This window comes from Protomyctophum parallelum (genome assembly GCF_964188405.1).
Source record: "Protomyctophum parallelum genome assembly, chromosome: 21".
Taxonomy (NCBI): Eukaryota; Metazoa; Chordata; class Actinopteri; order Myctophiformes; family Myctophidae; genus Protomyctophum; species Protomyctophum parallelum.
Window position 1 is genome coordinate 24,350,320 of NC_139713.1, and position 12,639 is coordinate 24,362,958.

At 41.4% G+C, this 12,639-nt stretch overlaps 1 protein-coding gene across 2 annotated transcripts; it reads right to left on the reverse strand.

The window, feature by feature from the left end:
* Window positions 1–4,650: 4,650 nt before the first annotated feature.
* On the reverse strand, window positions 4,651–12,602 carry LOC310879262 (uncharacterized protein). Of its 2 annotated transcripts, XM_083793808.1 has the most exons (5): window positions 12,009–12,601; window positions 10,917–11,133; window positions 10,520–10,631; window positions 9,586–9,697; window positions 4,651–6,424 (listed from the first exon to the last, which is right to left on the reverse strand). In XM_083793808.1, the coding sequence occupies exons 1-5, from the start codon at window positions 12,022–12,024 to the stop codon at window positions 6,408–6,410; spliced, it is 474 nt and encodes a 157-aa protein (XP_083649934.1). In that variant the 5' UTR covers window positions 12,025–12,601; the 3' UTR covers window positions 4,651–6,407. The 2 variants fall into 2 exon arrangements, with proteins under 2 accessions (XP_083649934.1, XP_083649933.1); XM_083793807.1 differs by lacking the exon at window positions 4,651–6,424 and having other exon boundaries at window positions 8,469–9,697; window positions 12,009–12,602.
* Between the last annotated feature and the right edge of the window lie 37 nt (window positions 12,603–12,639).

The window sequence follows — 12,639 nt, forward strand, 5'->3', positions numbered from 1 at the left end:
TGCCCCGCACTGGTTCCCAAATACTGGCTCGAGCCTATGGTGACGCGAGGTTACTCGGGACCTATTATGTAGGTGCGTGGTGGACAAAAAGTTTTGGGGGTATTACATATATTTATATATTTTTGTTTCCTTTGTTTTTCATAACATTTTCCAAAAACATACCCCTAGAATCCCTTGACTCCTTCAAAACTGCACTTTAGAGCACCGGCGGACAGCTGCAATTCGAAACTGGCCCACGTAAATAAAGTTTATTACTTTATTTACCCCCCTTTCCGGCCTACTGTTCTTTATGATTTCCTGTTTTTATTTTTATTTAAATAGAAGTGTATATTTGTAGGACATTAAAAGTTCAGATGAATTGAAAATGGTAGTCTGATGTAAACAAGTCGTGTGCTTTTCATGGTGTCGTTCACAAAGTTTTTGTATTGACTTGTGCTTTCGTTGAAATGTACCCATTCTACATAGGCCTATTATTACTGTGAAATAATTTCAATCAATTTCAATCAATCAATCAATAAAGCACCCTCTAGTCTAAATAAAAAGCCGGAGAGACATGGAGACTCCTGTCACTGAACAAACACTCTAGTCTCTCCACGCGTGTACATGCACACGAGGGTTGTAATGATCGACCCCTCGATCCTGGAATGTGACCCCAGTCAGCAGCAGCTGCTCGAGAACTTATTTTAACCAAAGAAAATCACTTACTGTAACCCTCCTTTAAGCCAAATGAACTGATGTGGGGCAGATTAGGGTGGTTGTAATTTGGTTTGGTAAAGGTTGGTGTAGATAATTGTTGGAAGGGCAAGGTACCTCTGATATCAGACTGAAATCTCAACATGTTCACTGTCATAAGACTGCTATAGCAGAGGGAGTCGAGTCGACATGGTTGAAATGATGATTCCAGTCAATGCCAGTTCACCACCCTGCCCTATGGATGTTTCACTTCACGAGGATGACGACACCTTTGCGTTTGTAGATCCCAACAAGTTGTTGGAAGGCCTTAAAAGTCTTCGACTCAGTAATACCTTCTGTTATGTGATTCTGTGTTGTGCAGGGCATGAGTTCCTATGCCATCGTAACGTCCTAGCCTCCTTTAGTCCGTACTTTCAGGTAAATTAAACTTTTATTTTATGTAGGCCTATTGACCTGGTCGTGTAAAGGGAATGACAATCAATTCTGTCTTGGCTTTCACATGAACTGAATATCATGCTATATCCAATCAATGACACGCCTGAACAATGAACATTCTAAGCCAGGGGTGGGCAAGCACCTCTTTTTGATCTACCAATGACTACCGTGTGTGATCAAATCAGAGTTGATAAAAAACAACCATTATATTATTATATTATATTAGTAGTACGCATTGTTGTTAGATATGCATAAAACTCCTGCCTGTTGTAAACTCTAATTACTGGACCCTTGTCTGGTTCCGACAGACAGGTAGTGTGTGCAGGCTGGGTGGTGTGTGATAATCCGGTTGAAGTATTCCTTTGGTACAGCGACTGCGGCGGCGGGCCCGGGAGAACAACAAAGCGACACGAGACAGTATCATGCTAAAGGTTCACCAAGTTTATTACACAAACAGGAACATACTGTATATAGGCCTACTGGATATTTTGGTTAATAAGATGTGGGGATTTCCTAGATTTAAATGACTATGTAAAAATGGAGATATGTTTTGCCAAAGGGACTTTCGTTGTAGCAGATTTTATTTGTCAAGCTTGGGAAAGAAGACAGAGTACTCTGTATACATCTGAGGTGTAATATAATGAATTATGTAATGTAAACATGCTGTAAAATGCATAAATTATGTAATGTAAAACATGCTGTAATTGCAAATGTGAAATGGTGTCTTATAAACCCATGAGGGTTGGGCACAAGGTGTGCATGACACGAAAATAAATAAATCAATAAAAAAAAAAAATATATATATAGTGCTGGATCATAATGACGTGACAACAAGATATAAGACATAATAACGTGCCTACTGCAGCAAGGCTGACCTTGCTGTCGCTGAGATGTCTCTCGTAGCCTATCTATAAAGTATGCTACAGTTCAGGCAGTACACTACAATACATATCAAGTACACTGTGTCTCAAGTTCAAGTACACACATGGGCAACTCATGATTATAACATAACACTGCCCAAATAGTCAGAATGTATCTTTAATATTACATTTACTGAGTCATTCTTTGTTACCTAAAAGCAATGTTGGTTCTCACTGTCTGGCGTGACCTCACCATCCTTCGTAAACAGTGACCATGTGCTCTAAGCCAAACATTCACCTTTTCAACCTGCACAGGCAATGTTTACAACCGAGTGGACAGAGTCTCAACAGAACATCAATGGAGTAGAGCCTCAGATGATTGATTTGTTGGTATGCTATGCCTACACTTCAAAGGTGGCCATTTCCACGGAAAATGTGCAGGTGACGTGTTTTATTATCATAAACCTTATTCGTTGTCAAAAGTTTGACTATTGGCTCAGTGTTTTATATTTATGATAGGTAGGCTATTGTATATATTTTGTGTATTCTAGGCCCTGCTGGCAGCATCAGACTTGCTGAATGTTACAGCTGTTAAAGAGGCCTGCTGTCATTTCATGGAGAGTCACATGGATGAGAATAACTGTCTAGGAATCCACCACTTTGCTGAGGTCCACTCCTGTAAGAGGTTGGAGAAACTCACTCAGCATGGGTTATATAATTTTCTGGAGCACTTCAGTGTCGTCCACCAGCAGGTCAGACATTGAACGATCTATTCCAAACATTTTCCATAACTTAAAGATGGAGTGCCATGAATTTTGTACCTTTCCATGTTTTGTCTTTGTCTATGGACGCACTCACCGTGTGTAAGTGTGTGTGTGTAACTGTCTGTCTGAAAGGGTGAAAATCTGGAGTGAACCTCCCAAACCGCTGGGTAGATCAATGTCATAGTTTTTTGTGCACGCTCTAGCCGTTTCGACACTTGGGCGTCTAGGTGTGGCAGTTTCCCGCTCAGAACAGGTGTCTCTTCTGGGTTTTTAGACAGCTGGTGGACACCCGCGGGGGAAAGCATTTCCGGGAATCTGGCCATCGCGGCATTCAGTCATTTGGGTGGAGCTTCTTTTCCATCCACCAGCTGTTTAAAAACATGGAAGAGACGCCTGCTCTGAGCGGAAAACTGCCAAGTGTGGAAACGGCTTATCGCTGCCAGTAGGTCAAGGAAGATACAATTCATTTTCAGTGGAAACACCCTGAACTGGTTCAATATTAGGCAGATATTTTTTTAACTGAACCGGTTCAACCCTGGTGGAAAAGGGGCAACAGTGTAGAAACTGCTGTGTAGAAACATTTAGAAAGTGATTGAAGGAATATTAATATTATAAGTGAGCACTTGAGAGCTAGGAGAAGGGGTTACTTAAAGGACAACTTTAGTTTTTTTCAACCAAGGTTCATGTTTTAGGTTGTTATTAGAGAAGCTAAAAGATGAGTGTTAATCTTTTCATTTACTGCTTTCTTTTGTTTTAGGGATTTTAGCTGTTTTTGACAGGGGGGCATTCGAGCATGGGGCTAAATATGTATTTCTTTACAAAATTTTATAGCGATTTCTTTTTTTATTATTTACTATAGTCCTACTAGACCCCAATAAATTACATCTGGCCACAAAAGATCACGGGATCTACTGAATGTGTCAAACTGACATATTGAGCCTATTACAGTGTGGCTTCCCCCCAGTATAGGCTACATTCATATTCAGTAGATCCTGTGAACTTTTATGGCCAGATGTAATTTCTTGGGTTATAGTAGGACTATAGTAAATAATAAAAAAATAAATCGCTATAAAATTATGTGAAATAATACATATTTAGCCCCATGCTCGAATGCCCCCGCCCCCCTGTCAAAAACAGCTAAAATCCCTAAAACGAAAGAAAGCAGCAAATGAAAAAATCTTTTAGTTTCTCTAATAACAACCTAAAACATGAACCTTGGTTGAAAAAAACTAAAGTTGTCCTTTAAGGAATCCTTGATAAGGATATATGGGAACAGGGTCAATATAGATGTTGGGTCATTCCACCCACAAGGCTAAAAACTAAAGGTGATCAAGCCTTTGCTAGTTTCGCCCCCAGGCTATGGAATGACCTCCCGGAGCACCTGAAATCTGTGGCCTGAGTGGACCTTTTTTTAAAACATTTAAAGACTCACCTTTTTAGACAGGCCTTTGCAACATAGTGCTGTATTGATCTCTTGATTATTATTATTTCTTTTTACCAGTGCCGTTTGTTCTGTTTTCTCTTTCTTTGCTTTATTTTTCATTATTCTTATTTTTATTATTAATATTACCATTGTTACAATTGATATGTTTTGCTTTTATTGTTGTAAAGCACTTTGTGACTGATGTCTGTGAAATGTGCTCCATAATTAAAATACTTACTTACTCCTTGTTCTTGAAGAGCTGCAGCTCCCCAAGCCGTGTCTTCTGCTCCTACAGCCAACATCAAATATTCTGACATCCAAAACAAATCAGGATTCTTATAATTTAATTTAATTTTTTCAAATGAGACATGTCTTAAATCATTGTACTGTACATTGGACAGTAGAATACAAAATAAAACTAATCCTCCACAACTCCCAGGTCATAAAGAACACACGGTCACACTGGTCACAAGGGTTTTTCGCCTGTGTGTGAGTCCTCATATGGGTTTTCCACAGCATATATATCATAAAGGCCTTTGCCCTAAACTGTACAACTAAATGGTTGTACAGTTTCACCTTTATCTGTATGAGTGTTCATGTGGTTCTCAAGTGTGTACATGTTAAAAAGGTTTTGGCACAAACTTTACAACTTTTCACCTGCATGAGCTCTCCTCATGTGGCGCTTAACACTCCCACTCCGTGTGAAGGTCATGGCACAGACAGTGCAACTAAAGGGTTTTTCACCTGTATGGATCCTCATATGGCTTTTTAGAGTTGACCTAATTGTAAAACTGTTGCCACAAATTGTACAAACATAGGGCTTTTCCCCTGTATGAGTCCTCATGTGTTCTATTTTAGTTTTGTTCATCTGGAATCTTTTACCACAAACTGTGCAAACAAAGGGTTTTTCCCCTGTATGAGTCCTCATGTGCAATGCTACATAATTACTTTTCCGATATCCTTTGCCACAAATTGTACAACTGAAGGGTTTTTCCCCTGTATGAGTCCTCATGTGCTTTGCTATATATCCACTTTGCTGGAATCTTTTGCCACAAACTGTACAACTGAAGGGTTTTTCCCCCGTATGAATCCTCATGTGTACTTTAAGATTGCCATTTTCGTTAAAACGTTTTCCACATATTGTGCAAAGGAAGGGTTTTTCCCCTGTATGAGTCCTTAAGTGGTTCTTATAAAAACGTATCTGAGTAAAGCCTTTCCCACAAACCTCACATATATATTTTTTCTGTCCTATGTGTGACCGAGTTTCCCCTGTATGAGTTCTCAGGTGTTCATTAAGAGCTGACTTAGTTCTTATGCCTTTGCCACAAAATGTACAACTGAAGGGTTTTTCCCCTGTATGAGTCATCATATGTTGTATTTTAGTACTGTTCATCGGGAATGTTTTACCACAAACTGTGCAAACAAAGGGTCTTTCCCCTGTATGAGTCCTCATGTGCAATGCTACATAATTACTTTTCTGAAATCCTTTGCCACAAATTGTACAAATGAAGGGTTTTTCCCCTGTATGAGTCCTCATGTGCTTTGTTATATATCCACTATGCTGGAATCTTTTGCCACAAACTGTACAACTGAAGGGTTTTTCCCCAGTATGAATTCTCATATGTACTTTGAGATTTCCATTTTCGGCAAATCCCTTTCCACATATTGGACAAAGGAAGGGTTTTTCCCCTGTATGAGTCCTTAGGTGGATCTTATAAGGACATAAAAACGTAAAGCCTTTCCCACAAACGTTACATACATATTTGTTCTTTCCTGTGTGACTCATAGATTGAGTTTGTTTTGATAATTTCAGGTCCTGTGACAGCGTGTTTGTCAAACACAATGTTTGTCCATCAGCAGTTTGTGCTTTGTGTGATTTCAGTGTGTTTAAAGCCGACTGACCTTCCCTGGTCTCCTCCCAATCATCACTGTCTGTGTCAGATTCAGAACAGTGTGAAGAGAGGAGCAGGTTGTCACTAGTTGGTTGTGATGTTCCACAGTCCTCTACATCAGCTTGTGTTTTCATGTGTTCAGTGAAGGTGCTGGCTAGAGGCTCTGTATCTCTGTTTTCATAATCATCTTCACTTTTCACTGTAAGTAATGTCAACGTTGTCCCATTAGCCTCCTTTGGTCTTTGAAATAGCTCCTCTTGTTCCTCTTTAAACTGTGGAGGCTTAAGTTCCGCCAGGACCAGACGGGGGCTCCTCTCCTGCTGTTCCGGAAACTCTGCCTCTATAGGTGCAGGAAGTCTAGGCAAAGGGTTAAATGAGACAATTACAAAATGTATGAACTTCATGTTTTTCCAATACATGTTTCCTCCACTAACTGTGATAGCTGGAAGAACTGATGTTGTCCACATTTTTATGTTTTGGGCAAGGCATTGGTTGTAGTCTGAACTTTTAAAATAAATGCACAATTGTGCCACTCGTCTCAAATTAAACAGGATTAAACTAAATGTCACTCAGCTCTGTCTGTATGTAAAATAATCACAGATATCTTCCCAAAATGAGTAAAAATTGGAGTGTGTGTGATTTGTTGGAGGGGATATATGCAGTGTCCCCCAGATTCTCTGCAAAGAAACACATTACATTTTCCATGACGCAACGCTTCTACCCAGCTGCACTGCTCATCCCACAAATGCAAAAAACATTGTTGCAACTTGCAGCAGAAACATTATCTACCAAGCACACATTTCAGTACTTTGTTTTGTGCCGTTTACATATACTAACTGTAATTTATATGAATGTTTTGTTCAAATTAAAACAAAAGTGGAAAAAAAGAGAAAACAATAGGTCAACAGGATAAACAAGTGAAACTGGAAGTGATGACCTGAAAATGTACTTTCCGTTGTAACAGAGCTTAAGGGTGACCCCACACCAAACAGTCATAAAACTGTCAGATTGCAACAGACTAGCATTTTATTTAATCGGCACAAACCAGTTGGCCGACGAAACATACATTTTCCCCATGCAAATTAGCCTGTAACACTAGTTTGGGCTAGTTTTCCTGTAACACAGCTTAATATTCATAGTTGCACGTTGCTTTAGTTTGGGCTTATTCCTGAAGTGTACCTGGATATTTTGGCTTGCTTTCACAATTATTTTTGAAAATAGCTGATGTTATAGGGCTCAAGCGTTGAAACTTGTTGCTTTTTTTGGGTGTTGTCATAGACCTGATCGCTTGTTTCACTCACAGAAACTGGCAACACAGAGCTTCTGCAAGTCTGCAGCCTCACCAAAACAAAACACACAGATAGCATTTTTGCCTTGGATTTGTCCTATTGGTATAGGAATTAAGAGTTGAGATTGAGAATATGGAATCTATAGTTGCACCATTAGTCAGCCCTGAAACATGACGAGACTAGATATCCACTCTACAGTGGAGTAATTTACTCCCTCATCACTACAACAATGGATACCATTGGCTCCAGAGCGTCACCAACCGACCGAACATGCTCAGTTCTTCATCAATAGGGTCCGACGCGTCGGAAAGGAGATTTGGGCGGCAAGCGACGGGAAAATTTCGTTGGGAGTCTCCTGCCGACAAGCTCCCGATGCTTTCAAACTGGCTGACAGCCAACCGTGCTGTCTGGAGGCAGCAGATGGGATCAGACTGCTATATCAGAATATAGAGCTTTAACCTTTTTATTATTTAAAAAAAGGTTGGTCTGTGGATTCTATGAATATTTAAAGGGAAACCTCACCCTTTTTGCAAAACAATATATGTTAATGACATTTAGAAGATTTAGAACACTTTCCTGGGGGTCTTTATGTGTGTAATATGTGGTTTACCGTTTTAGATAGATTTTAGAAGTGAGCCCATGTCTCTGATGTCATGGACACTGGGCTCAAGTCCCGGAAAAGATGCGCTGTGATTGTCCAGTAATCACTTGAGTGACAGTGTGACCTAACACACTTCCTGTGCACTTACGCCCTCTTGCACACACATGGCTCCAACGAACTGCAACGCCCAATGGGGCATCTATTTTTTTAAATATCTATGCCTCTCCCTATCCACAAAGAGGAGCAGTGCACCAAAGCATTATGGGAATTGTAGTCCAGGAAGGAAGTGAGCCCAGTGTCCATGACATCAGAGACACTGGGTTCACTGCTAAAATCTAAAATATCTAAAACCACATATTACACACAAAGACCCCCAGGAAAGTGTTCTAAAACTTCTAAAGGTCATTAAAATGTATTCTTTTAGCAAAAAGGGTGAAGTGTCCCTTTAACCAATGAATGGCATTAACAAGAACATGAATTATTCATTCAGTGGAACACACTACAAAGGATCTGTCAGGGACTTGTTTTATTTGCAGTATTCAACACCATTATGCAATGTGTATCCTGTAGGGATGCACCGACATGGAATTTCTTCAGCAATACAGATGTTTGAAATATCAATTTAGCCTAAAGTAGCTACTGATACCAATATCGGTTTATTTTGTTTTTTGGTGTTATCAATTCAGCCTTTTATGGCAAGGAAACAAATACATCTTCCTTATAAGAAATAACAGCTTAGGTAGGCTGCACACATAGCCAGCGCAAAATGTATGCTTATCAACAACAGATAAATATCGGCTAGCTGCCATTGGTTAATGTCAGCTTTATTTGCTGATGTCGATATAGACCAATAACTGCAAACATCAGCCGATACCGATATGTGGCAGATATATCGTGCTTCCCTAGTATCCTGTATGAATACACACACTCTCTCACGACATACAATCAAACAAATAACAAGCAATGAATCCTGAGAACATCAGAGCAAGAACAATGGGCCTGACTTTGAGAACTTCTGATATGTTGGGAAACCCAGCACATACGGTCTCGACCAGGGAGAATCGATTTGACTGTGCGAGGGATAGAGTTTTACACACAAACTAGCTTTTCTGCCCCGGGTGGGCGAGACTTTCGCCCTATAGTCTTGTTTGAATCCACACTCATATTGTCTTCTACTAAATGAGACTACTCACTACCACCCCAGAGCCGTCCCAGGGAGGTCACTTGCCTCCGTCTAGAGGCCATTGAGGCCATACAAAACAGTAGTAGGAAGTCCACACACCGATCTTGAGCTTATATTATTAATAAATAGATGCAATAGCCTAGATATTAGTGCTACACAATTAATCGAGAAAAAATATTGCGCTGTAGATTCAGACACCTATGCAATCTCATTTCTACATTTGAGGCAGAATCGTGGAGCATTGGTTGGCTGTCCAATGTTGTTGCTACAAGAGAGAGACTTTAAGAGAGGTTTAAGTGAAGAACTTGTGGAGGAAAATCGAGATTCACATTTGAGCAATAATAAGGCAGCACTACTAGACATTATGTAAACCGTGCCGGACAATTGTTTTCCTGCCATGGAAGCCCATGCCCTTCTGGTGTCAGGAAATACTCTGCAAAGACACCCCTGGTTACACGGGCTGCGTCGTGTGTGGCTGACAGCGTCCCTGGGTCCTGGAGGTCACCCCTGGTCACACATGAGTCTGCGTTGTGTGCGGCTGACAGCGTCCCTGGGTCCTGGAGCAAGGTTATTATAAGGATTAAGGAAAGCAAACAAAATAACAACCTAAACATTTTCGTTAACTGAACTAAAAATATATAATAAAAAAAATCAAAAACTATAACTATCTGAAACTGTATTATGTATTTAACACCCAGCGCCCAGGACGAAGTTTGATCAAAAAGACGGAGGTTATTGATATCAAAACCGATCGTTCCAAAGCCTGGGAGCACCTGTTGCGCAACATTCGATGTTGCGCAACAGTGGGAAAACGTTCCCCCCGTTTTGCCGACGAGACCGAAAATCTTAAAACGTTAATAACTCTTGATCTAAATCATAAGGTCTAATTCTAAGAAAAGATCATGTCTTAGACGGCCCACCGCAGTCCCGTCACTAGTCGCGGTAGATTTAATCATACCTCCCGTTGTTGTCGATCGCCTCTAGTGTTTTGGCTACATTTAGCTGCTACAGCCACATCCGGGATAACATCCAGTCCGTCAGTAAAAGTGCTCCACTACTATAAATCGCTGGGCGCTATGATTTAATGGATTAAATAACCCTGGGCGTTCAGGGTGTTAATTAGATGCAAAAAGCCCTTAGATTTAGTTTTTCCAATCAGTAACTGGATATATATTTTAATTGCATCCTTTGCTGAGAAAGAAACTAAAACTAACTACTAAAACTAATACAAACTAAACTAAAACTAAGTGTTGTCACATAAATAAAAACTATTAAAAACTAGCAATCCCGCTCTAAAAACGAATAAAAACGAACTGATGAAGAATGTGTCAAAACTAACTCAAACTAAACTATAATGAAAAATCCCAAACTATTTTAACCTTGTCATGATGGAGGTCGCTCTCTGCTTCCACCCGTCTCCTCCATTCTCCTGGCTGCAGGTCCCCAGCAGAAGCAGTGCTGGTCGTGTCAGTGAAGTGCGCTGGGATGTACCTAGTATAGACAATAACAATTATAGATGGTTGTTAATGGTGTGATTATATTCAGAGAAGTAATTATTAGTTTCATAATCATATATGCACACACACACACACACACACACACACACACACACACACACACACACACACACACACACACACACACACACACACACACACACACACACACACACACACACACACACACACACACACACACACACACACACACACACACACACACACACACACACACACACACACACACACGGTTAATAATAGTTACATTGTACAGTACCTTGATGCCGGTCCATTCAACGAGTCTGTGCTGGTGAGATAGTTGTGGAGAGCGACGCACGCGTTGACAATGTCGCCGGCCTTCTCCGGGGAACATTCCAGTGCCCGCCTGAGGATCCTCCATCTCGCCGTCAAGATGTCAAAGGCATTCTCAACGACATGGCGGGCATGCGAGTGGCGATAGTTATAAACAAGCTGCTTCTCTGTGAGATGGCTGCCTGTACATCAGAGATGTAAAACACAATACAAATGCCCTGCGTTATTTGGAAGCATCACAGCATGTTCTCGTATGCATTATAATGGCGAAGCAGGATTAGATTATAAGATATTTGTGAAATATGTATCCTGGTGACTGGTGACTACCCATCCTCCCAATACAATAAACCTGGAGCAGTGTTGCGTTCTCCAAATGGAACCTTACAGCTATCTGTAACTATGACAGTGTACAGATGGAACCGTAGAGGTCCATTTGGATCCAATATACAGTATACACCCTCACAGTGATGGGGTCGTTCCAATTATTAAGTGTCTGTGAGCACTACTGACCTAGGGTAAACTAGAGTATACACATCAGCCATGTTTAAAAATAGTACTTAAAGTAGTAGTAAGTCACAGGCTAGCAAAGGTATGTGGTCAGCATACATTTATTTCGTCATGAGTCATTATTTACATCGTCATTATTTACATCATAATGAGACAAACGTCCAGCCTTTGTCAGTGTGCTGGATAGCAAAAACCTTTTCATTATGATGTATGGAACTCGCCTATGGGCTCATTCCTGCAGCAACGCAGGCGTGCCATTTATGACAGTAAAGCACACCCTCTCGTATAATATTGCGATTAACACTTTAATACCCTTAAAAAACTAAATTTCTTGTCAACTCAATGTCTTTATAGCTAAGATATTCGCCAAAACAAATCATACTTTTTTCATGACAGATGAAAGCCACAATGACTGAAAATTTACCAAGAAAATCGCTAGTGTAGCAATCCTCTCTGGGAGAGCAGTGAGACTCAACACAGCTGATTTTTGTTTAGGCGTTCCATCATGCTCGTTTAATTATGGCTAAATGGCTACTTCAACCACACATACCTGAATAAGGACTCATCAGGTTTGGCAGTAGAGGGAAGGCAGCGTCGCCCAGAAAAAATGTGGTGGGTTTTTATTGTCCGACCAGGTAGTGCTGCGGGTGTGGGTAGCTGGACCTCCCCCCTTCGTAGATCAGACACAAACGCACTCTCCCGGAACACTCCCGCCGTCGCTCTCGCTGCCGTACGCTCCCACGACGTCCACCATGGTGAACCTGTAGTGCGCGTCACATACCGCCGTCAACACAACGGAGTGGCGGCGTCCCTTGCGATTGTAAAAGTCACCTCCCGCATTCGGCGGCGCTTTTATTTCAACGCGCTTCAGGCCGACTGCTCCGACGCAGTTCGGGAAGTTCTGCAGTCTCAAGAAGTCCAGCGCGACTTCGCGCAGCAGCACAGGCGATGGAAAGGACGCAAACTCGTCCTTCAGGCCCAGCCAGATGGCCTTGCTGACTTCCGAGACAATGGAAGACACCGTGGAAAGACCCATCCTGTAGCTGGTGGCGACGCGCTGGCGCGAGCTTCCCGAGGCTAGCACGCGCAGCGTGACCGCTAGTCTCTCCGAGGCGGAGATAGGCGTGCTGTGCGTGGGTGCGTGTTGGACCAGTGGTTCGATGCGGCGCAGAAGTTCGTCG